This window comes from Apus apus, chromosome 1 (genome assembly GCF_020740795.1).
Source record: "Apus apus isolate bApuApu2 chromosome 1, bApuApu2.pri.cur, whole genome shotgun sequence".
Taxonomy (NCBI): domain Eukaryota; kingdom Metazoa; phylum Chordata; class Aves; order Apodiformes; family Apodidae; genus Apus; species Apus apus.
Window position 1 is genome coordinate 14,079,555 of NC_067282.1, and position 25,752 is coordinate 14,105,306.

The 25,752-nt window shown below is 38.0% G+C and overlaps 1 protein-coding gene across 1 annotated transcript in view; it reads right to left on the reverse strand.

The window, feature by feature from the left end:
• Window positions 1–25,752, reverse strand: part of TRPC6 (transient receptor potential cation channel subfamily C member 6) — a 91,628-nt gene that overhangs the window by 15,958 nt on the left and 49,918 nt on the right. Inside the window, exons 2-6 of the mRNA XM_051609122.1 lie at window positions 21,264–22,038; window positions 13,243–13,428; window positions 10,293–10,457; window positions 5,437–5,650; window positions 3,351–3,578 (exon numbers count right to left, since the gene is read on the reverse strand). Coding sequence (XP_051465082.1) covers window positions 3,351–3,578; window positions 5,437–5,650; window positions 10,293–10,457; window positions 13,243–13,428; window positions 21,264–21,950 — 1,480 coding nt within the window. The 5' untranslated portion in view covers window positions 21,951–22,038. The remainder of the gene's footprint in view (window positions 1–3,350; window positions 3,579–5,436; window positions 5,651–10,292; window positions 10,458–13,242; window positions 13,429–21,263; window positions 22,039–25,752) is intronic.

The window sequence follows — 25,752 nt, forward strand, 5'->3', positions numbered from 1 at the left end:
TTCCTCACTGAGAGCTCTGAGGAAGTAGATTTTCCACACTTGGTTATTAAATTGGGCTTCCATGTGCTAAGTACAGCTACTCAAATGGTGCCAGTAGTGACTATCCATCACAGCACAGTGCTCAGCAAATGTCTTACATGAATATGCTGCTAGAAATAAAGTGAAAGAAAGGAAGATACTTGGTTAAGACTGAAACAGAAGTGCGATATTGCTCCATCTACTACACTAGAGCTGGGGAAGTGTTCTACTTTTTTTTGTTAAATTTTATTCCCTTCTTTTTACACCTTTATCAGAAATGTAATTTTTAATCAGAAGAAACCATGAGTGGTATTCTGTTTGAGATTAAGATGTCTGCAGGCAGCTTTCCAAATAGTTAGTGTGGCCTAGAGAGAGCTTGGGGCTTGATTCAGACACCTGAACAAAGACATTTCAGATGCTTAGGGCATCCAAGATATTTGTACAGATCTGTGGGACGTGTTTTTGGAGCAGCACCTTGGCAATTCAAATGACGAGTCACTTATGTTTGGCCAATTGAATTGAGCCAGGTAGTACTAGAACCATTTCACAGCACCACTGACCGTACTGATTAGATTTCCACTGATTATAAAGGTGGGCTGTAAGATCACTGAAGTACCTTTTTGGGATTTGAATCCCAATCTATTAGAGAATTTAAGCAAAATTCAGCTTACAGTTTTAGGTGATGAAATTTGAATAAATTAAATTAGAGATGTGATTTGTTTGAGCCACCCAAAAAGAACTGGTTTAATATGGGGATCTGGAATAATTAAATGCCATTCACAACTCCAAAACTGTGGGGAAAAAAATGTTTATCTACTTTTCTATTTACTCTGTCTTTTTACTCATAGTGAAATGATAATGGTCTTTTCCTGGCAAACACCAAACATCCATTTCCATCGCTATTTCTACTGTAATTTCTATCAATCTTTTCTGTTAAATCTAATCACCTTGTGTGAATTACTTGAACATTCTGTAGATTGTGAGTGAATGTGACACTGTTGTCTGATAAGGAACACATTCAGCTGAGGAGGGGAACATCCAGGTTCAGACCTTTCTCAAAGAAATATATATAGAAAAGTGTCAGAAGAAGAAACTCAAAGCAACACCACTCAGGACACTTTCTAGCTGGAGATTCAGGCATTCTTCCATGAGGCAGGAGGCTTAAATTCAATTTGCTCCTTGCTTGTGGCAAAGCAAAGTTAACCTGGGATAGGTTTCCTACAGTCCAGGAGAGTGCTGTCATCTGTGTTTATTCGACTGTAAATGCCAGAAAATGAAACAAATACTTTATACTGCAATGGAGACAACCACTAGCATTTGGAAAAATACTAATTGGAGCTGTTAACTAGCAAATAACAATGTAATAAGAGGTCAGTTATTTGAACAGCATTTTAATATATCCATACCCAGCAATGCTGAGCATTCTTCAAAACATCCTTACATAAATCAGAACATTATATTCTTAAAGGAATTTACTGCCACGCCAGGATTCATGTATCATGGCAAAGTAATGAATAACTGATTTTAGGCATAACAAGGCTCAGTCAGCACATATTCATTGCTTTGTCAGCTGCTGTGTGTTTCTTGTAGGTATGTGCAGATTCTTTTGTTTATTGAACTCCTCACTGTAAAGCCTACTACACACTTTATTTGAATAAGAAAATGTCCACATGGCAAAATATAGTAACCTGCTATCTTTCAGGTTTCCAGATAAGCTGAATTGTCACATAAAGTTTGAGGTGGGAAGGGACATCCAGAGATCATCCCAGGACCATGACCAGATGACATGTGAGTATCGGTCACCCTCACGGAACGTCCTGTGTTTTGATTTGTGCCCACTGCCTCAGTCCTGTCACTGGGCACCACTGAAAAGGTATTTATAGACACTGATGGGATCCCTCCTGAGCCCTCACTTTTCCAGGCTGAAGAGTTCCACCTCTCTCAGCATTTCCTCAAAGGAAAAATGCTCCAGTCCCTTCATCATCTTTGTGGCATTTGCTGGACTCTCTTCAGTATGTTTATGTCTCTCTTGTACCAGGGAGCACAGAAATGGACATAGTCCTCCAGGGGTGGCCTCACCAGTGCGAAGTAGATGGAAGGATCACCACTCTTCACCTGCTGACAATACTGTGCCTAATACAGGCCAGGATGCCATTGGCCTTCTTTACCAGAAGGGCCCACTACTGGCTTGGGCTCAACCTGGAGTCCACCAAGTTATATTTGCTAGCCTATGACAAAACTTGTGGTATTAAATATTCATTATTAATATTATGTTGGTATTAGCATACATAGATGTTCTCCAAGCACACATGCATACAATAGTGTACATGCATACACTAAAAAAAAAGTCTTCAACTCTGCTTAAATGCATAACAAAGCCTCAGCTCATGACTGATGTTCATGTAAACTGCCTTGCTAAATGATACTGTATTATATAGCATAAATGAATTAAAAACTTGAGCTTGTTATACTCAGAAACCATGAACATAAAAAACAGTCCCTGTTTGCAAATTCTTCAAGTGGGTGTTACAGAAGACTAAGTTAATATATACCTAGCTGCTTCATAACTTATGTGAAATTTGCAACTTTCCAGTAAAATTTACAAGATCACAATTTAATGGGTTTCAAACCATATCTATTAATTGCTCTACTTTTTCTGCAGTCTGGATAATGAAGAAATGTAACTAGGCATAGACTAGAGATAGAAACTGATGTAATTCAGAATCTAGAGAAAAATATCTTATCAAGGAAAGAAAGATGTGGTGGTGCTGAGAGTGAACACAAATAAACAGAGCTTAATTTTTTTCTCATTTGGGCAATTAAGACTTTTATCTCTTACTGGTAAAGAGAGTGGATTAAAATAACATAACAGAGTCTCTGAACAAAGATTTAGGCTGTAGTCAAAAGATGCATCTGTTATGTTGGCAAAGCAGGTTTAAGAAGTTCCTGCATCTCATTGCTTAATTCTGTCCCTGCATTACAGTACATCACATTCACAGCTGTGCCAACACAAGTGTTTGCAGGATAGCATTGTGTAACTGAAGTGAGGAAATGACCTGGGTTAAAATAATCTTGACAAAGGGCAGGGGGGCTCTGTGATTGTGGGGTTATTTAGATCTTAGATAATTTCAGCGCCTGATGTCTAGAAGAGTCCCCAGAGAGATGTATGAGCACAGCCAAGGGAACTGTGATCAAATAGTAAAGAAGAGAAAGAGAAGAAGGGGTGGAAATTTCATAAGCAGTACATTGTGGAATGAAGTATTGGAAACATAAACAGAAAATAATTTATCTTGTCCCAAGAAGCAAGTCTTAATCATGTGCCATCAACTCACCCAAGGTGTAGTATTTTATGTTGGGCTCCAGTGTCGGACTTGTCAGATCTTTCATATTTGCGTCAACAAAGTTCTGGGCTCTGGATGCATGCCAAAATGCCATAAACCTTGCTATGAATGATGCTGCAAAAATTGCTAACATACCAAAATCAAGCATATTCCATAACTCAAAAAGGTATTCCTTTGGACCCTGAGACCAAATTTCTTTACATTCAGACCATATCATTCCTGTGTGAGAGAGAACACAGAAAACAGGGTGTTCTTTTATCTATAAGCACATTTGTTCTACTTGATATTCTGCAACTCCTGGTTGCAGTCAAACTGAAAACCACTTTGGTCAGTGGAGTTTGGAACACAAACTAAACCTGCTAGTTCATATACATTCCAGTACTTTTTTCTCATGTGAGTATAATAATCTTTCATACAGCTCTTTCCTCTAAAAAAGCTTTCAAAAAATCTTTCAAAGAGAAGAATGGGGTGTGAGTATCACCATCTGTTACAGAAAAAGAAAGAGACTGAAAGAGCAGAAATGCTCTGGCATGATCATATAGTAGTAAAACTAATAGCAGAATTCACACTTTCATATTTTCAGAGTACCCTGGCTGCAGTCAATGTTACAGAAATTGGAAATACATGTCACAAGTGAGCATGAAAGTAAGAGTTAGACCTAATGCTTCTTCAATACAGCAAAGGTCTCTGTTTCATTCCTAATTACTGTCTCTTAGTAATAAAATACAGGAGTAGAGTATTAATTTATGGCAGCCTTTATATTGAGCAAATGCTTTTTCTTTTCAAGGCACAATTATCTTAATAATTCACTACATTTCTAGGATCCTAAAGACAGCTAATAAAAACTGAATTGGAATAATGTCACTATTTTTTGCACTTATCAAATTGTCTAAAGGAAATTTTAATCATTTTCAGATAAGGACAATTATAACATTAATTACAGTAATTACATTCAATGCTACAGCTGTATGCACTGAATCAATTTTTCATAAACAGTCTTATGCATGACACTGAAACAAATAAAAATTGATTAAATCAGCAAACCAGAACTTGAAATAGGAAAATTACTATTTCCTCCTTTATTATCAGATTAAAACAGTGATATTTATATGTTATTTGGAAAACTAAGTGCCGTATTATTCCCATAATACACAATTATATGAATTTATATACAGCTATATGACAAAATAAATAAAGATTGTCAATGTCTTTAAGAGGTATAAGAATCAGTTAATGTACTGATTGGCTCCAATGGCTCCATTTTCAATCACAGATAGCTCATAAAAGCAAAGAGCATCAGCTCTTGAGTGTAAAAGAGCTTGAATTGAACTCTCTCAGATTACTGACTTTAACAACAGCTAGAACCCAGATTTGTAAGACATTTGGACATCTACACCATATTAAAATAAGTGGTATTAGACTTGTAAATAAGAATCGGACAGCTAACATATTTTTGAGGGTCTGTGCTCAAGGTCTTATGCTCAGTAGTATCACATCACTGGATTTAATGCGTCAGCACCTCAGAATATATTCACAGTACCCATTTCATCTCTATATTAGGATGGAAAAATCTACTGCTGAATGTTCAGGGATCTATATTCTAATTCTCTTTTGTCAGTAATACATTCAGCTATATACTATTAATTCTGCAGGTGTACTTGCAAAATAAGAGAATCTCAGCAGAAATAGACAAGTGGACACAAAACAACTTGGCCCATGATGTGGAAATCTTTCCCCTTGGGATTTGACACAGCCTGACTCAAAAAACAACAACAACAACAAAATCAACAGAAAACTGGTGGAGACTTTCCTTTAATATTCATAAAACTGAATGCATTAATATTCAGATGATGTAGATTTCACCTATGACCTTAACTTGAATGTTTGTGATTAACTAGGCACATGGGAATCCAGCTGATGTCCAATAAAAAACATGAGGCCAAAGTAGGAATGCAAACAGTTAAATAAACACCCTTTGTTGCAATTTTTACACATAACATTAATAGCAAAGGATTAAAGTGAGTGCAGCTTCACGGAAATCATAGCAAGACATATTTAAGCAAAAATTAATCTTTACCTATTACCCAAGAAATAATGAGCATCTCCATCCATGAGAAACAGGATGTTTTCATCCTAAATAGCTGTTTTACATTGTCTGTTGTTTCATTAGGTCGGAGCTTCGTGCCATCAAATCTGTCAGCTGCGTTCATGACAAGTAGACCAAGAAAAATGGTAAAAGAGGCTGCATGTGCTACAAACTTCATAAATGGTCCACGCATTATCCTTCCCAGCTGCAACAAGAGGTTATGAAACACAAGGATATTGCATTGCCTTCTTCCAAAATAAAAATGTAGAAAAAGAACAGTAACACAGAGAAATATGTATCTGAATAACACAGAGGAACAAATACTTGGAAAAAGTTCATATACTATGAAGCCATGTTGACTGTCATCTTTAAAACTTTCTATTTACTTGCTATTTTCAGAGGAATAATATACCAGTTTCACCATATGTATTTTTAACTCATTGTTTTGTAATAATTCCGTAATTATTTGGGGGCATTTATATCTATAATAGGTAATAAAGAGAAATATTTATTATAGTTGTTGACATTTTTATTTACATGCTAGTCATCTTTATTAGGCAACAAAGAAAATGGGATTTTGACACTTATTAAAAGTCAAAAAGCATTAAATTATCACCAGGGGTGAATTATGACTAAAGAATTCTGTTTCCTGACTGATACAAAAATCAAATCAGCACAGTTATTGTGCAGTTTTCCCAACTTATTTTCTGTCTTAAAAAAATGTCATTAGGCTTCAAAATGTCACATTCTGTAGTGTCTTACTTTCCTTTCTGACTCCTTTAACAGAAATGTCCTCAACTCTGTCATAACTAAGAGTAACTTTAAAATGATTTAGTGCAACACCTAGAAAACTTAAAAGTTCCACACAAACTCATAGAAAGCTGAACTTTTAGCAATTATTTATTTTATTTTTTAAAATGTCTTTGTTAATAGCAAAAATCTTAGCTTGTTCACTTAGTTGGCAATTGCAGAAAAATACTTTTTTTGTTTTAGATGAAGACAGTAACTGTATCGGACAAAAATTCCTTGGAAATAATTGGAGCAAGTGTTATGGATCTCTGCTGAAACAGGTAAAAGGGATGGGAAAGCAGAAAGACAAATTATTGGTATTTGTGTTTTTGCTACACTTGCTTCAATATCAAAGTCAGAACTTTGCTGTCCTTGGAGTCAGCTTTTACAGAAACATAGGATAAGAGGATGCATCTGAGGATGTGATGATGAGGTCTCAAATACCAAGAACATTAAGGAAACTAGACACATTTAAAAAGAAGATACTGTTAAAGGAATACTGTCAAGGTTAGCAGACATGGAATTTGATCTTCTTTATATTATTTTGCAAACTCATGCCATTCATTATGTTTCTCATTCAATAAAATTAATTTATCTTTTATTAAAGAGAATATTCTGTCAGCCTCATGAGGTGAACTTCAACAACCACTTATTTTAGATGAAATACATAAAAAACAGATAAAATTCATGGGGCAAGATTTTATTTCAAGCTGGGAAGGAACACTCATAAACAACGCACAATAAAGTGCAGCTGAAAAATTATAAAGTACCTTGACAGTGACCTTCTAAATGCCCTGTTCTTGTGTTCACAAAGATGGGTTAGCAAACAGATGCCAAAAAAAGACATAGCCAGAAAAGAAGAAAAAATACTCAAGAAGTTAATGTTAACATATCCCTTGATCGAAAAATATAAAAGAATAACTCATATTGTCCTCTCCTTTCTCCCCTCCAACCTCTTCAAAAGAGACAGAAAAGTATTATTTACATATATATATAATAAAACCTCCCTGGAAGCAGGACTAACTGTGGATGAACTGATGACACAAATGCTGGAAGTTATTATGACATTGCCAAATAACAGTGATCCAATAAACTCCTGAAATTATATTTTGACAAAATTCCAAATTGCTTGATGAAGAAGATACATGTCAGAAAACACAAATCAGGCAAAGAAAGAGCAACAACTAAAGGCAAGGCCATAATCTTGCAAGTTTGGCTTTTTTCTGTACACTAGAGTTCCTCCTTAATACACTTTCAGTGTACGTTTCGACATAATAAATTCCCTCCAATTGTACAGACCAAGGACATGAACTAAAATCTCTCAGTCTCTTTCTGCAATTTAAGTGGTTTTGTTTTGGGCTTTTTTCTGGTTTCTGATCCTCTGTACTGTGGTCTTTGGTTTGCTGTAGAGTTTTGGAGAATGTTTTATAGATTGGTTTGGGTTAGGACAAGATATACAATAGTTATACTGCAGGTGCTTCAACAATATTTATCTGTACACATGGTCATCTGAAATTGCTGGGAGTCAGTGACTCTCATTATTCTTCCCTTGAGACTGCAGAAACAACCAGTATAGTAACCTTATGGAGCATGGCATTGAATAGAAACATTATACCATAGGACTCCAGGTATCACATCTATCACAAAAGAGAATAGGATAGATAACACACTTTTTTAGGAAGAACATTTTCCTACTTCCTCATATACACTGGACATAATATTCAACTTATTTTCCTTTACCACAGTGCAAAGGAGCAGTGTGTACAAACCTCAAACCATGCCTCTAGAAAGGCTGCAGGGGCTTATCAAGTTACTTCTCTAGAAATGCCAACCCCAAGCAGCTGGAAATAGTGAAAGAAGACTGCTTTCAGTTCAGAACCTTCATTTTGGCCAGAGGATGACAGAATTACTTATTAATGCATAAAGCTGAAAGATTAAATTCTATTATTAATTAGAGGTGAACAACACAGACATCAAAGATTTTTGGAAATAACTGAAAAAAGCTTTTACTCTTTCAAAATTTCATGCATTAAAATAGTATATTAGAAGTTTTGGGTTAATTATGCCAGTAGTTACACTGAAACATCAGTTAGAAGTGTAGACTAAATAGCTCACAAAACTTTAAAGTCCCTCCACATGGGTTACTGGCTGAAACTCAAATAAGATGCAGTCTTAACAGGATCTGACACTAGTGAATTCCTGACAAATCAACACTCCTTTGCCCACATATTTCTGTGAAATTTGTTCCAGATCTCTCAATTCAGTATCTCTGGTCCAACCTCAAATTAACTTTTTCCTAGAGAGGAAACTGGTCAGCTATATAGGTAACTGTTGCAAACGCCATGAAGAGATTTTTGTCTTTCTCAGAGCCATGGCATAAGAATAGAAAGAAATGTGTCAAGCTGTTATTTTCACCACAAATACTGTGTTTTCTCTCTCTTCTGACACTGTGCCCTACCATGCAAAACCTGGAAAAAGAATGAGTACTTAATTTTTTTAGGAGGAGAAGAGGTTTATAAAATTCCATCAATTAATACATAGAATAGACTCTTGATACAGATAGTTTTCTGTATTGGAGCCATCCTGTTCTGAAATTAAACTGAACATTTTTGTCTTCAAAAACAAGAATAATAAAATTTTGAACTGTGAGTGAAACACAAGATAAGAAATAGCAACTGGTGAAAAAACCAGATTAGATTTTACATTTGCAGAATATAATGAAACAAAAAGCATTCAAGATATAAATGACACAATGAGATGATTAAATAGCAACAGAGGAAGTGAAACCTTACAGGATGTTTTCCCTTGAACCTTGACTTTATAAAGCTACCCTAAAATAGCTTTTTCAGAATGTACATTGGGTCAAAGTTACTTTAAGATCCAACAAATTACTGAAAAAGGAAAATGACAAATAGACAAGTCACTGCTACAGTTGAAAACCAATTACTGAAGTATGTTGAATCTCAAGGCATGTTTAAAAGCAAAAGTATAAATAAAAATCCCAGTCACTATACGGAAAAGTGAAAATTATATAACTGATTTTTACTGTCCAGACTGAAAGAAATTTAAAATATGGCAAAACAGAAAAGGCTCACCTTTCTCCTCTCATAGAACAATAAAAAAACCAAAACCTACAAAGACCTCAGTCCCCTCTTTCAGCCTTCCTCTTCCCCTGGAATCATTGTACATGCACAGGATTTGACCTGCTAAAATCAGGGATGTTACAGCACAACCTGTTGAATAATCCTTATAGGATCCCACTTGTTTCCTCTAACATATTCTCAAGGGAAATTTTCCAGCAGTGTCCATTTAAGATGGATAGTGAACTAAAACAGAGATTCAACACAAAGTTCAGAAAGGTCAGAGCTTGTAACCCATCTTTGGTGGAAAGGCTTTCCACAGTATACATCAGCCAAAACAGATACAGTGGTAGCATTCAAATCTAAACAGCACATTACAAATGGATGCAGGGGAGGCTGCACAAATGCTTTAAAACCTTCATGAAATACGAGTATTACCACTTGTCTTGACAAACCGGCACAGTTGGCTTTGAATTCTTAGAAAACTGATTATGATTATTTTAATTTCTGGCATTGATGTTTCAGTGATTTTTGTCTATTAAATTTTTAATAATAAAAACTAACATTGCCTTTGAGGTAACCGGAATCAACCCACAGCTTGAACATAGTCTAGCTTGGAATCAGTGGGAAATGAGGGTCCTCTGCATATGTATTGCTAAAGTAAGAACTACATGAAGAATAGTTTGACTTCTTGTTTCTAAACTATAATTTTTCGAAGGCAACTCTTGTTGAATCATTGTAATTTAATTTAATATATGTTGCATTTAATGCAATACATTTACCTGTCTTAATTACAACTGTCAGAACATATAACCTTAGAAGCATTTCATTCTACCTCAGCTTTAAAGTAACACATTTTGACACATTATGTAAGCATGTCAGTAACTTATACTCATGTTTCATCTTTGCCTGACAGGAATCTACACACAGATGATACAAGAGTTAGTAAAAGCCCATTACAAGATTTCACAGACTGACCTTGCTGCAAGGAGCAATCCAATAAGCTATTGAAAGGAATGGCAGTCCTACTGCAACAGCAAGAACAACCAGAAACTTCACTGCCATGGTCTGCTGCCGTAAACCTGACAAGTTCTCATACCAGATAGAAAGAAGTTGTTGCTGGCAGTTTGGATGTGCTACAAACTGTAACAAAGAAAAGAAGCACAACAAAATCATACTGCAATCAGAATGTATTTTATTAAAGTAACAGCTATAGGAAGCACATTAAGAATGTGGGAACAGCAACTACTCAGCTTATATTCAAAGCAGCACAAAAAAGGGTGTAAAAAATGTTTTTTTATGAGCATAATCTTCCAGCACACAGGCATATTGCTATCAGCAACAATAAATCCTTTAATTTAAAAAAAAAAATTACTGACACTGTCTTCCATCAAAAACTATTCACTTCCGTCTAAAGGTAATTAAACAGATATTTTATCTGAGCAAACTCTACTTGTTTGTGACATTTATAATCTTCACGTTACTACCTCAGAAATTCCAAAACTTTAGGACTTCCTGTTCTGCAAAGGAGGCTACGTAGACTTGAGTTATGAAAGAAAGAATATGCCCTATTTTCATAAGTTAACAGGGAAAGGTCCAGCTTTATTTTTTTTTCAGCTGGCATAAGTCATTTTAGCAGGAAACAAGAAATATTTATAACTTCCCTGACAAATTAGACCTGTATTTTCAGTCCATACTGGATTTTTAAAAGTCCTGTTTCCCTATCTCTTTTTTGTTTGTCTGTTTGTTAATCTGATCCATTTAATTATGAAAGACAAGTTTTGACAAAGGTCTTCCTGTTCTGTCAGAAGAAAACTCTGCTTTAGGGTAACCTGCTTTTGAAGTATATTCCTGAGCTGTATCTTCTTGATCTCCAGTTTTGCAAACATCATACCACAAATTATTTCTTTCTAGTTTACACACGTCAGCTGGAACTTTACAACCTACACATAATATTATAATATTAACCTATAATATTAACCTACACATCTGGGTGATTCAAGGGTCTTGGTGCAGCTACTAACTCAGGTGGTTTCACTGAGGACTTTTCAGATGCAGATCAGAGTATTAAAGAGACAGTAGAACTGGAAGTAAGCCAAAGAAGGGACGATGACTCCAACACTGCCTGCATCCCACTGTTCTTCAGAAGTGAGAACTGCAGCATTGTTACAAACTGCATCTCTGATCATCCATATAGACAAGTTTACATTTTCTGTGAGACATTCAATTTCACTAGGTTTTCTGAATGTTCTGAGTAAAACACATGAGCCTGATGAAAAGGTGTAATATTTGTTACCATGTAGTGCACAGGACTGCTGTGCAACACTCTGGTTTTCATTCAATCTTACACTTCTCCAGGCTGCAGAAGTAATGCAAATTTCTTTCAAACATATTTTTTTAAAACTAGATTTAAAGTAAACCCAAGTAAATATCTACAAATTTTGCATATAGCTACACATTTTCTTGGAGCCACTTCCTCCTACACTCACTGTGACCAGTATCCAGACTGAATGTCTGCTTCTTGTTTGTATTAGGTGAGTTATGATGCAAGGATTCTTTTGTTTGTAAAATATACTGTGCAGAACAAACCAAGGAAAATCCTGCCTGACTAATTTGGTGGCCTTCTACAATGGGGTCAGGGCATCAGTGGAAAAGGAAGAACAACCGACGTCATTTTTCTGGACCTGTGCAAAGCTTTTGACACTGTCCCACATGACATCCTGGTACTGAATCTGGAACAGTACGAATGCGATGGATGGACACCTTGTTGAGTAAGGAACTGGCTGGATGGTCACACTCAGAGAGTAGTGATCAATGGCTCGATGTCCAGATGGAGACCAGTGACAAGTGGTGCTCCGCAAGGGTTGGTACTTGGACCAGTGCTATTTAACATCTTTGTCAGTGACATGGACAGTGGCATTGAGTGCAGCCTCAGCAAGTTTGCTGGCAACTCCAAAGTGTGTGGTGAGGTTGACAGGCTGGAGGGAAGGGTGGCCACGCAGAGGGACCTTGACAGGCTTGAGAAGTGGGTTTGTGCAAACTGAATGAAGTTCAACAAGGCCAACTGCAAGGTCCTGCACCTGGGTCAGGGCAATCCCAAACACAAATACAGGCTGGGTGGAGAATGGATCAAAAACAGTCTGGAGGGGAAGGACTTGGGAGTGATGGTGAACAAGAAGCTCAACATGAGCTAGCAATGTGTACTTGCAGCCCAGAAAGCCAACTGAGTCCTGGGCTGTGTCAAAAGAAGTATAGCCAGCAGGTAAAGAGTGGTGATTCTCCCCCTTTACTCAGTTCTTGTGAGACCCCACCTGGAGTACTGTGTCCAGTTCTGGAGCCTCCAACACAAGAAGGACACAGAGCTCATGGAGGAAGTCCAGAGAAGGGCCATGAAGATGACCAGAGGGCTGGAGCACCTCTCCTCAGAAGACAGGCTGAGAGAGTTTGGGCTGTTCAGGCTGGAGAAGAGAAGGGTCTGGGGAGACCTTATAGTGGCCTTCCAGTACCTGAAGGGGGCCTGTAGGAAAGCTGGGGAGGGGCTTTTTGCAAGTGCTTGTAGTGAGAGGAAAAGGGGGAACAGATCAGAATTGGAAGAGGGGAGATTTAGGTTAGACATTAGGAGGAAATTCTTTGTGTGAGGGTGGTGAGACACTGGAACAGTTTGCCCAGGGAAGTTGTGGAAGCCCCATCTCTGGAAGTGGCCAGGTTGTATGGGGCTTTGAGATACCTGGTCCAGTGAAAGGTGTCCCTGCCCATGCAGGGAGGTTGGAACTAGATGATCTTTAAGGTACTTTCCAACTCAAACCATTTTGTGATTCTATTAAATGATCATTTAAGCAGCAGAGACTACTAAAACATAAACATGTAATAATAGCACAACTTGATATCACTATTATGACATATCTGTGTGATCAACATCATTGCTTACTTTTTTAACTTCATACTTAATGGCAAGTTTTAAGCGGCTGAGGCTGGGGCGACCATGTTCTCCGTTATTATGGCTCATCTCTACGTCACCATTCAAAATAGCTTCTACTTCTTCTGTATTTCTGCACAAATCAAGGAGTCCAACTACAAAATCCTTGCATTGCATAGACAATTTCTTGTAATCATTCTAGAAAAGAAAAGAAGAAATAAGATGATTTGCTGTTTAGAGTGAAAAAGAGGGAAATAGTTTTATATCCCAGCTACACTTCTGTGAACATAAATAGGTGTTTTGCATCTTGTTATGATTTTTTTTTCTGGTGGATGAACAGCACTTCATCATCAGGCATCTATTTCCCCTGACTGTTCACAAGGAGTAGGATTTCTCTCACCATGGTTACCTTGAACATCTACATTATCAACTTCTACATCAACTTTAACTTCTCTAGACTTGCTTTAGATGCAAATAAAAGCAAAAAAAAACCCAAAACATACTATTTTTATGAATATTTTTAATATTTATAAAAGTTTTTAAGTAAATACTTTTATAAATACTTTAATAATTATTGCTTGATGTATTCTACTGACTGTTTCAAGCTGACATGAATAGCACATAGGAAATTATTTTCCTGTTCACTGACTGCCTCGGAAGTCCAGTAAACTAGCTCAGACGTAGAAGGTTGCACTACAGAGATCTACAGTTGCACTGAAGAAAACAACTGGGCAAGATGAATATCCTACAGAGAGCACATCGAAACAAGTTTCCAAACTTCTTGAGATTTACATAAATATAGTGAATCTTCTTAGGCCTTGAATTATTCTTTTAAATCTTATCTCTCTCAACTCCCAACATCTCTTTTAGCTTGCAAACACATGATTTGATTGCTGTTTTCCAACAATAGCCTCAGCAATTGCTACAAATAGCATGGTGATACTACATCTCTAGCTTCTCTAGTTCAAATATCTCAAGACAGGCTTCAGTGTGTGAGACAAAATGTTGTTCTACACCTGCAGGTTCAGTTGCTTATTGCTTCAGCTGCCAAGTATTCTTCTCAGTCACTGTTTCCCAAAAGGCATAAGTCAAAGTAGAAATTTTGAACATTGCAATCCACATTTTGTTAACCACTCCTTGCACATGTGTCTGGGTCATAGAAGATAAACGTAGCTAAAGAGATAGGGAGTTAGATGGATGTAGATGTATAAATAAAGCTTAAAAATGTGTACAGATATATTGCCCCAGCCTAGATCACAAGAGATTTATGCATACACACATCAACAAGTCCTGATATTTTTGTGATCTTTGCTAACTTTAGTAAGTCTTAGAAATATGAAATTAATGTAGAATTTTTCCCAAATAAAATAATAGGAAATAAAAATAAAAATCACCCCACACCATACAGGACTGCTCATGTAGCCCCTACTTCATGTTCAGAGTAACTTTCCATGAATGCTTTGTTTACAGTGACATATTTCCCTCCCTCTGGTCTATTCTTCATAGCATTCCCCCTTCTCCCACTCTTTGCTTTTTCCCCTCTTTTTAATTATTTCCTTCATACTAACTGCCATCTAATGCAGACCCTGGAAGAGAAACCATTATTTTGAGTATACAGAATACCCTAATTTATTTGCCAAGGGTGTACTTTGTGCATGTTTGTGCTTTATTACCCACAACACCACAATATCAGTTTATTACTTGAATATATTAAAGGATTGCATCCAAGTTTTATATTTCAGTTTACTTAGATGGATGCAAACATTCATAGACAAATAGTTATAGACATTATCGTATGTCTACATAAAAGTGCTAGTGATTTATTTTTTTAATAATGTAATGTAAGCAAGATAGCTCAGATCTGTCATAAAAGAGAAATGAGCTTTAATGTTATTTCTCTACAAAGACAATAGAAGCTAAATACTAAAACTAACCATTTTGTGACATGGTCTACATTTTATTATTGTATTATTTATTTTCCCTTTTTTCAGAAGAACAAGAATAGAGATTAACCAAAATCCTAACTTCTTGGCACTACAGAAAGACATTTTATGAGAGTAATACATCACCTTCTCTTCGGCTTTCATTTTGGTAGCAGTAGCTAAGAGAAGAGTCAGTGTTCAATCACTTCAATACAGAAATGTCCACCTCAAAATTTAAGTGAAAGTAGCCATTTGAGATTCACAAAGGAAAAACACTGAGTCAGCCTATGCACCCTTGTGTGATTAGGTGCCATGAACTATTACAAACTAATATCTGACCCTTGAACATCAAAAGAAAAGAGGAATATTTTTCAATAACTTTAGAAACAAAACTATTTTACTTTCATAAATAATTATTTAAAAATATTGTAATATATTTGTAATGTATTGGTATGTGCATATTTTCTGGTAGGAGATACATACATCTACATGCACACTAACACACACTCTTCATCAGTATTTTCCAGCTCTGATGACTGAGAGAGGACATGGATTTTTGAAACCATATGTGAGAAGACCACAACTCCACAGTGAAGTTCAATGCCTTTGGGTAGCCTCAAAGCAAAAATCATATATGATAATTTATGCTAATGAAGAATTTTTTTTTTTCTGAATGTATTCACCAAAATGAGTACTGAATGGGTGCTTTCATAAATAGGCAGATACCCCCATTCACACTGCAGAATTATCCCTTCTGATTTAGGTTTGTACAGGGTATCACAATGCATATTAGCACCCACTAAATTAAACCATAAACTCCACCAGTTTGCTTCTTTATTTGCAAGTGCAATAGAACAGCTTCCCCTCCTGTGAAATAGTGCCACAGCTGTGATCAGTGGTGGTAGCTGATCAGTGATCAGTGGTCAGGTTACAGCACAGGAGCTGAGGGGACCCGAGCAGTGCCCAGCATCCGTGCCTGCACCCCAGCAGCTGCTCAGGACAGCTCCAACACAGGGGGGCAGCTGCAGCCAACACAGGCCCCTGCTCCAGCTGAGTTTCCTGTCTTGAGACATATTCCCTTGTGAAAGGAATTTGTCCTCTTAGGGAAGGTTATGGAGGACAGATGGGATGATAAGTCTTGAAATGCTACAGGAAGATTTGTCAGGGTCTGAACACAGGGCAGGTAGCTCTGGTGGGGAATTTTGTTTCAAACAAATCAAGTGTGTTAACTTGCAGAGATTCCTGCCTGGGCTGCCTTTTGGTCCTTGTCTCCTTGGCCCACTTAAATGTGTAGTGACAGTAAAAATTATTAATAAGCATTTCTCACCATCTCAGTGTCTCTCTGTTACATGCACAGAAATTTCCCCCTTTCCTAGAGTCTCACATGTCTCTTACCATTAATGTGAGCCAAGGGAACATGGTAATTTGTTTGGCTTAACTTATTTTTGACAATGTCCAAAGGCACGTGGATAATTCCATGAGCTCTCCTTTACTGCAAACTTACTGAATTTAAAAAAGCAGTCCTGGGAGACTTGATAAGGTAGTTAGCAAATTACAGATGGAGGCTGTAAAAAGAATAAGCCCTTAATTCTTCAATAAAGCACGTGTGTGGTTTATTTTACACATGTGACAATGATGGTTTAGAGCTCCTCAGCAGTTTAGGAAAAACTAATTTTGCCACACCAAGGATGAGGGGGTAGCACTGGCTGCTCCTTCCCTGCAAAAGGAAGGTGATGATTTGAGATGAGTGCTGTGGGGGATGAGGAACTGGGGGAAGAAGATGCTGGTCACAGAGGGATGACAGGAGGGGTGGGAGTGTCAGTGTCTGCTGCTGAAAGTGGTCACCTGCTCTTTGTGGAACGAGCAGCCACAGACTATCTTGGTGTGTGGGTAAGAGAGCAAGCAGGCCACAGTCACTCTGCAAACCTCAGCTAACCATGATTTTCCTTACCTCTGATCATGTAAGCAGGAAACATGGCAAAGAGGGCATCACCACAGCTGTTTCTACCAGAAGAAAGAGGCCTTCTCTGTGCAGCCTCCTGTGACCAGTCACAGGTTCCTGCTGTTCCCCAGACTGCCCAGAATGGAAATGCTCTCAGGACACGGGCTGACACTGAGCCCCGCAGATGAGATGGAGCAGAGCTCCAGAGCACACCCTGGCCCTGCTTAGTGAACTGTAAGAGGGCAAGAACAGGAACATGGGTACTGCTATACAAGGATTTAGGATTTCTAAGTGCCTTGAGAATGAAAGTGGAAGTTACATGTTGGATTTAGCTATCACAGTAGGTAGATAAACACATTATTCCCCTTACAAAAGAAGTCCTTATTCCTTCACTGCCTCAGTTCTCTTAAAGATGATGTTACCTTTTTTAATGAGACCTAACAGTACCCGTAATAAAGACTGGGATCTGATTTCTGTAAGGAGGGTTGTAGAAATAAATAATAATAATAATAAAACAAACAAACAAACAAAACCAACCCCCCAAAAAAACACTAGAAAATCAGACTTTGAGATAATAAATTGAATTTTGCTTCTCATCAGAAAAGCAAACTCAGATGACATTAGCAGTATTAATTTACAGCAAACAGTAATATAACTACATTTAATTTAAAAATACACTTTCCATTCCATCCCATTAAACAATAAAACAGACTGTTGCCATTACAGCTGCAGTGAACCTCATACTAAATACAAATCTTGTCCATTTTGAACAGCACTGAGCCACAGCTGTCCCTTCGAAAACTCCAGGCCATATCTCTGCAGGACAATATTTGTCAGATATAATCTACATCCATTTGGACATAGTAGAGATATTAGCTCTAGGGTTGGCAAACAATAAGACAGAAAATTCAAGTACAATCCCCCCAAATAGAAATATCCTACATAATATCAAATTTTGTAAAGCTGCACACTTTAACTATGTAACAACAAAGCTGAATTAAATGGTGGTCAGAAAAGCCTAAAGATCTCAGAATTATTCAGGAAACCTGATTTAGCTGTTCTCTTGGTACAGAAATATTCCTATGCTGAGCTTGGCACATCTGTCCAGTTAGTCTTCCCTCAGAAGTCATCTCCCACTTTTTTCTGTTGTTACTCCTACTAAAGAATGATCCTCCAAAACACTTGTAAAAACAGTATTTGCAGCCAGATGCAGTAGGCATGTAATGCTAGATGACACCAACAGAGAGGTTCAAAGCAAAGAAAGTTTATTCCAGAGAACAGTGGTTTCTGCTCATTATGGCTCTCCTGAAACAATTGGCACTATAAAATATGAGACTTTTAAATCAGCATGGTACCAGAAAGTTCAATGTTCATTTAGGTAATTTTTCAAATACTTTAAATGGCTCGAGTAAACCCTAGGTGGAGCTGAAGATTCATCATGTCCAGCTAATCTATGCACTAAAAACATACTAGTTTTGAATACACTAACAAGTGTAACACATTTTTACGAAAACCACATTTTTACTGGACTACACCATCCATTTTGTAGCAAACTCCTGATGTAAAGTAAGGGTAACACATTTTAGGTAAATTGCTGGAGGAGGGAGATGAGCTTGCAGGAGCACAAACAAGCCCAGACCCGTGAAGATGACAGTGTTAATTTCCTGCAACTTGAACAGCCAGTGTTTGTACTGCCTGCACTGAACCCAAGCCAGGTGTTTCTCAGTCAATTCCCCAGCCTGTCTAGATGTTGTAAATGTTACCACTTATCAATAGTGTAAATGTTAACTCTTGTCAATACCTGTATAAATGTACTCCATGGTCTTTAATATTTATTCAGAACTAGCACGATTCTAGTACCTACAAAAACATTCCCCAAAGACCTTAAGTTGCCAATCACCTGCTCCTCATGAAACCTTAAATTAAAGGAGAGGTAAATTTCTGCGTGGCCTGGTGCTCCTGCTCCTTATTGTTCCTGTTCATCCTCACTCCACTTTAAAGAGTATGTAATGTCCCCAGCAGAGCTTGGTGCATTAGTGCCCCACAATACGGAGCTGCTCTGCCACTTGTCCAGCCTCCGGCTTCTGCTGAGGGACAGTACCTCAAAATTAATATTACAAGTACAATTATTTATATAACACTACACTAGAAGTGGAGCTCTTGTTTTAGAGAAGGCAACCAGGACAAAAGGGGAACTAAAGAATCAAAAGTCACTCAGGGATGAGCCAGGTCACATCGAGCAAGGACCTCCTCATGGCACTTCAGGGCAGGCTGCAGTCGCTTGCTGTCTGAACCAGTCCACCTTGTCTCACCTGTGTGCTCTACTGCCTGTCCTGGTGGCACCAGGGACAAATACTGTGCTCCCTGTTCATCTCGCTGGTCATGAACTGCAGCATCCATTTCAAGGACACATCTTGCTGTCTGTTCAAGATTATTTTATTTATCTTTATAGTAATTTCAGCTTGTGTTGCTCTAACAGTGGTAAATGGAGCTATACAGTCCCTACAAATCAGACATGATATTTATCTCAACAGAGCTGTGAACTTAACAGGCTGCATTTTTGTTGTACAAAAATGTTTTTTTTTGTTCTAAGTTTACTCCCCTGTAAGTTCATCAAGTCTTTTTGTCCACATCTTCAGTAGCTGCTAAAAAGAAAGAAACAAGATTATGTGGTTTAAATACTCTCTTCTGAACAGTACATGAAAGCAGTCCATGAAATCTCAGTTCACTGAGGTCCTAAGGATTTCTGCCAAGGACCTCATGGGTCAGAATTTCACTCTCTGCATTAAGCTGAAATGCACTTCCCAGCATTTTGTCTTTTTCATATAAAATAAAAATTCTCCTCTGTTCCTATTCTAGCTGTTTAGCTGCTGTTTCTAAAATCCCCTTGCACATTATTCCTCCATATTTTCTGTCTGCAAAAAATATTTCAGCTTCTTACAGATTGGTGCCACAAAGATATATGTATGAGCAACAGTTAGGAGAGATTAATTAATTAATTAATACAGAATTGCAAGATTTTAGCTCAGATTGGCTGAGCAGAGAAGGGTTTATGGCCTTGCAAACTGTGACACGGCTGAGAAGATTAATTTTAAATATTGATCATGGAAATTTTAAACTCTTCCTAATACAACATTGGAAATTACTCCCATACTGCTTTGGAGGGGTGTTGACATCCTGCCAGTGAAGTCTACATATCTTGCTCTGTCACAGTAGCATCATATACTAGCAACTGCTTTTAAGAAGGTGTCATGAGGTAAATCCAGTCCAAGTGATTTTAGCTAACCTAAGTCATAATTAACACTGCCAATGCTTCCACAAGCCCTGACTTTGCATTTACTGAGGGAAAAAAAGCTTACATTCTTACTGTCTTAACACAAACTCTGATAAATAATTTTGTAGGTTGTGCACCACTGTAGCTACATAACAAAAACAAAACAAACCAAAACAACAACAACAAACCAAAACAACAACAAAAACCACAAAAAAACCCCACAAGGATCTAAGGGGCCTTGAATCTCTGGGTCTCAACTATTTGGTGTTTTTTTTTCAAAATCCTGCATTTGTGAAACATTAACAATTCTATATTGCACTGAGAAATGCTTTTAACTTCACAGAGGTCACATATAACTAAGTACAAGTAAGTAGAAAAGAGGAAGAGGTTAATAGATGTATCAGAGAAAAGGAGCACAAAATTAAAAAGGAAAAGGACATTATTTAGAGTCTTTTCTATGAACAAATGCAAAACACTGCAAGGAGTGAGAAAGCTTTCAGTCCAACTGCAAGAAAATAATGAGAATGCATGGGGATTTAACAGAATTGTACAATTTGTCTTGCACAAGTGATAGAACTGTACCACTTTACTCTCCACTAAGCCAGCTTCACCCTCAGGTATGAAGGGCCTCCTTTACTACCCTTCCTGATAGGAAGTGTAAAATGAGTTCATTGACACATTCTACAGAAGTAGCATGAACTAGAATCAGTACAGAGCAGTAAGATATTCCCAAAAATTTAAATCTTCCATTCATTAAACAATTATATATTTTCCCACATTATCCTGCTGATTTATGAAGATGATGCTGATCTCTTACTGTTCAAGGAATGGGAGAAAGACCTTTGACTGAACTTTGCAGTTCTGTGTCTGTAAGAATCAGTATCCCTCTACTCACCTTAAACTCTTTTTCAATGTTGGCAAGCACAGCCAGCTCATTGCTGAGCTCTAAGGCAGTCATTACAGGGTCTTCACTGGACAAAGACAGATAAGCAGGGCTGGCCAGACCTTTGTAGGCATTGATTCTGGATCTAGAATGGCTGAAAGAGTCATGCTTTTGTTTCTGATTGCATTCACTGCACTTGCAGAAATAATCATGTGGCCTATCGATCCGAGCCCCTTTTCTCAGCAGAGTGTGGACGATCTCATACTCATGGCAGTGGGCAGCCAGAATGATGGGTGTAACATCATGGGAAAACCGTGTGCCATCTTCATCGTAGGCATAGAAGTCATCGTGCTGGAGCTCTGACTGGCTAGGACTCAATGTAAGCCTCTTGCCTTCAGCAAACGCAGGGTGGTTTAGGATGGCTTCCACTATCCGAACATAACCTTTGCTAATAGCCAGAAGCAAGGCATCCCCAACCCGAGACAGGTTCTCCTTCTTCAGCAGAAGTTCTGTGATCTCCAGGTGCTCATTGGCAACTGCCAGCTGCAAGGCGTTCTGCCCCATGTAGTCCACACAGTTCACATTGAGGGAGGGACATTCTTCCAGCATTTTGCGAATCACGGGAATATTTCCATATTCTGCTGCATCCAAGAAGCGCTCCTCCTCGAGAGAAAGACTTGTGGAGTGGTCATTAAACATGTAGGCAGGCCCTCGACTGGCCTGCCTCCTCCCCTTCTCCCGCAGAATGGTCTGGCGTCGTAGCACCAGTCTATTCTCATTGCCTCGGCTGTGTGGAAATAGAGACATTATTAGTTCTGTTTTATCCATGGGCATATCCACTTTATATAGAACTAAAGGTTGCCCTGCTGGCATTGAAATATTTTGTGTTGTCTGAAACAAGGGGTAACCTTTCTCTACTAACAATTTGGGGAAAAAAATTGTTACAAAAAATCGAGTAATTACTTATTTTATGTAACAGTTGCATGCAGTTATAGTGGCACTTGCGTCATTTAGATTGCTTTGATATTGATTGCTTATTTGACTTATATTTGACTTGTGTTTCATTTTCCTACTTCTTTCACAGTAGAAGCTGCTCAGAGTCCGCAGGGCTAAGAAGTTTGCATAGCAAAAGCTGAAAACACCCACCTCTATCTGAGATGCCATTGCGTGATTTAGCTCTTGAATAAACTGTTACAGTCAGACTTTTTTGGATCATCAGTTCCTCAGTTTCTTTCTGAATTTTTTATGTCAAACGTAAGCACTATCACAGTGACAAAATGCAAGTTTTATTACTAAAACAAATGGTACTTCTCAGTGTTTGCTACGGAGTCAGACAACCACCTCTGAAATGCAATAGACAGATGTTCTAAAGCAGGTTAAATCACACGTCACATAAGTTCCAGTTCCTAGTCCAGTTAATGAAATTTTAAAGTAAAAATTCTATTATATCCTGATCAGTTCTGAAACTATGCAGTATTAAGCCCCTTTCACAGTTCTTTGCTCAATAAGAGACCATTTGGCCAAATTGGACATCTGTAAGTCCATGGGCCCTGATGGGATGCACCAGCAGGTGCTGAGAGAGCTGGCAGATGTTATTGCTGGGCCACTCTCCATCATCTTTGAAAGGTCATGGAGAACAGGAGAGCTGCCTGAGGACTGGAGGAAAGCCAATACCACTCCAGTCTTCAAGGGCAAGAAGGAGGAACCAGCAGCAGTAGCAGGCAAAGAGTAAAGTAACCAGTGTAAATCACATACCGATCTTTAATCTACTTCTTACATTTAGCAAAGAGTTTGAAAGATTTGAATTAACATAAGCATATGTCAGCATATCAGCTGCTTATTTGTACTGCTACTAACTCTGGTCATGGCTACTGCAATTTCTCTCTCCGTGGCCTCTTCAAACTTTAAGATGCAGTGACCATCTTCCCAGAAAAGTCTCTGCAGTATCTCACCTTAGAAATCCCCATAGCAGCCACGCTCCATCTACCTTATTCCACCCCAATTCTTCCTAAAGACACAAACCACCATGTTTTAACAAATATCTGCTGTTGGTGTCTTACCCATTCATGCCACACATGCTGCAACTGTGCATGTGAAAGCTCCTCCTGGAGCTACTATCCAAAAATCTGTGCTGCATCTCTTGCATCACATGGGAAGTGTTCACAAAGACAAAGTTCAGTTTTATGAGGTTCATCTCTCCAAATCTTACAGGCAATAAAAGCAAACAAACACCATGAGATCAGAATTCAGAGCAGGAACTCCGTCTCTTTGTAGAATGTACTGCAAATAGGATGGTTAGCATCATTAACACAACATTAGCTATGTTATGTTTCTGTTAGCCTCAGATAGACAGCCTAAATTCCCCACATCTGCTCAACTCTTAGTAACACATCCTTATCCTTCTGATTCTCACTTTTGGCAGAAACACTGAGACAATCACATATGCATGCAAAAAAATATGGAGTTAGGAAAACTAAAGTTCAGATGGAGTTAGTAGAAAATTATGTCAGCCCAGCAAAAAAATGTCTTCAGAAAGTACATGAAAAGCAAAAGGAAGACTACGGAAATTCATGTGGACCTAGTGACCAAGGACACAGGTGAGGCTGAGGTATTTAATGCTTTCTTTTCCTCAGTTTTCACTGGTAAGGGCTATCTTCAGACCTCAAAGGTCTTCAGTGGCGTGAAGAATTACCTTTTAAAGTGCATAGTGACTGTGGGAATTATTACTCATAGAAATGAGGTTTTCCAGCTTTCTAAGCTCTCCAGTGGCTTACAAGTTTTGAATAAACTACTATTGAATTGCAGTAGCACAACAATCTGAAATGCAGAAACTCTATTATTTAGCAGCATGCTGCCAAATTCTATGTCTTTCCTGAACTACTTTCCTCATGATCTGTGCAGTGTGGTAGTGCAGACCTGCCCCTGGGCCACGCTGCAATGTCAGGACCAGCCAACGTTGTGTTCTTGTTGTATTAATTACAAGTGCAGTGGCTGGACAATCTGGCACCTTCTGATCTTGCCTACTGATGCAGTGAGTTGAGACAATATGGTACCTTCTTGTCCTGGGTACAAGAACAGTGAGCTGGGGACAACTATGCACTCTCTAACCACACCTGAAAATCCTGCTGTCTGGGAAAGGTACTTGAAACTCCTCCTGCCTGGATCGTAGCCGACTCTGAAAGGTGCTAAAATCACCTGACATGAATTATGGCCATAATGAAAAAGCAGTGACCAAAGTCATTCATTTGGTGACCCTCTGAATAGCAAGGTCAAGTGAGGCCCTTCGAGCTTTCCAGGATCACAGTGGGCTGTGACCCAGTATCTCCTCCTGAGCTGGGACCCCACTTGGGGTGGATTTCACAAGGTTCAGAGATCATCCACTGATAGATGCTGATGGATTCAGAGATCATTTGCTGGTAGATGCCAGCAAAGGAATGAGTGAGTAATTCACTACATTTGTATTTCACAAAGTTTAAATCATAGGTTAACCTCTATATCCATGTGTGTGTGTGTGTGTGTGTGTGTGTGTGTGTGTGTGTGTGTGTGTGAGCATGTGATTTGATTTAGGAAACTTTGATGAACCTTTAGCTGAGTGGCTGTGTTGATGGTAACAGCTTGATTATTCACAGATTACATTTTGCTAGAAAATCATAAAGCCTAAACATGTCATTTATTGTAATACTGTTAAATTGCTGCTCCTCCAAAGTTACATAGGACCCTTAATCACATGTTGAATCACTATCACTGAAAACCCTGTTCCTAATTCCTTTAGACATAAACCATTGACCAAATCTGAGACTAAGTCTGGATCCAGCCACACCCAGACTCCTCTCTGAGGAGTTTAGAAAGCAAGGGGGTCCACTCTGAACCTCGTGACTCAGAGGGGTGGCCTCCCTTATCCTTTTTCCCTGACCCCTGTGACTCCAGCCTGATTTTGACTTAATTTCCAACAATCTCTAATTTATTTCATATAGTACATAATAGAGTGAACATTGATGTTGATCTCTGTTAAGTCATGCTTCCACATATTCACATTAAAATCACTTTTGCTAATATCTTTGATGATGATTCTTTAAGCGACTTAAATCTCTCTCCTACACAACATGCAGCAACCATCTGTTGCTAAACATCATTTAAATAATTTCCACTGGAATTATTTAAACAGACAGAATATTGATCCCATAAAAATATCATAATTTTTTAAAGCTCCTTGAAAAAAAAAAGATTTATTCAATGTAGATTCAGATTTCACTTAGACAATAACAATATAATTTATTTAAAATACATACCTTCATGCACCCTGCAAAACTAACCCAGTATAAAATTATTTTGCTAGCATTTGATCTTTATACAAGGAAACAAATCCTCCAACAGGATCAGGTTTCACTTTCATTTCAGGTTCATTATTTTTTCCTGAGATGTTAACAACTTCAGTTAACGGGCCAAAACTTCAGTTCATTAAACAATTTCTCTTTGATTTTTCAAATAACAGAAACTAATA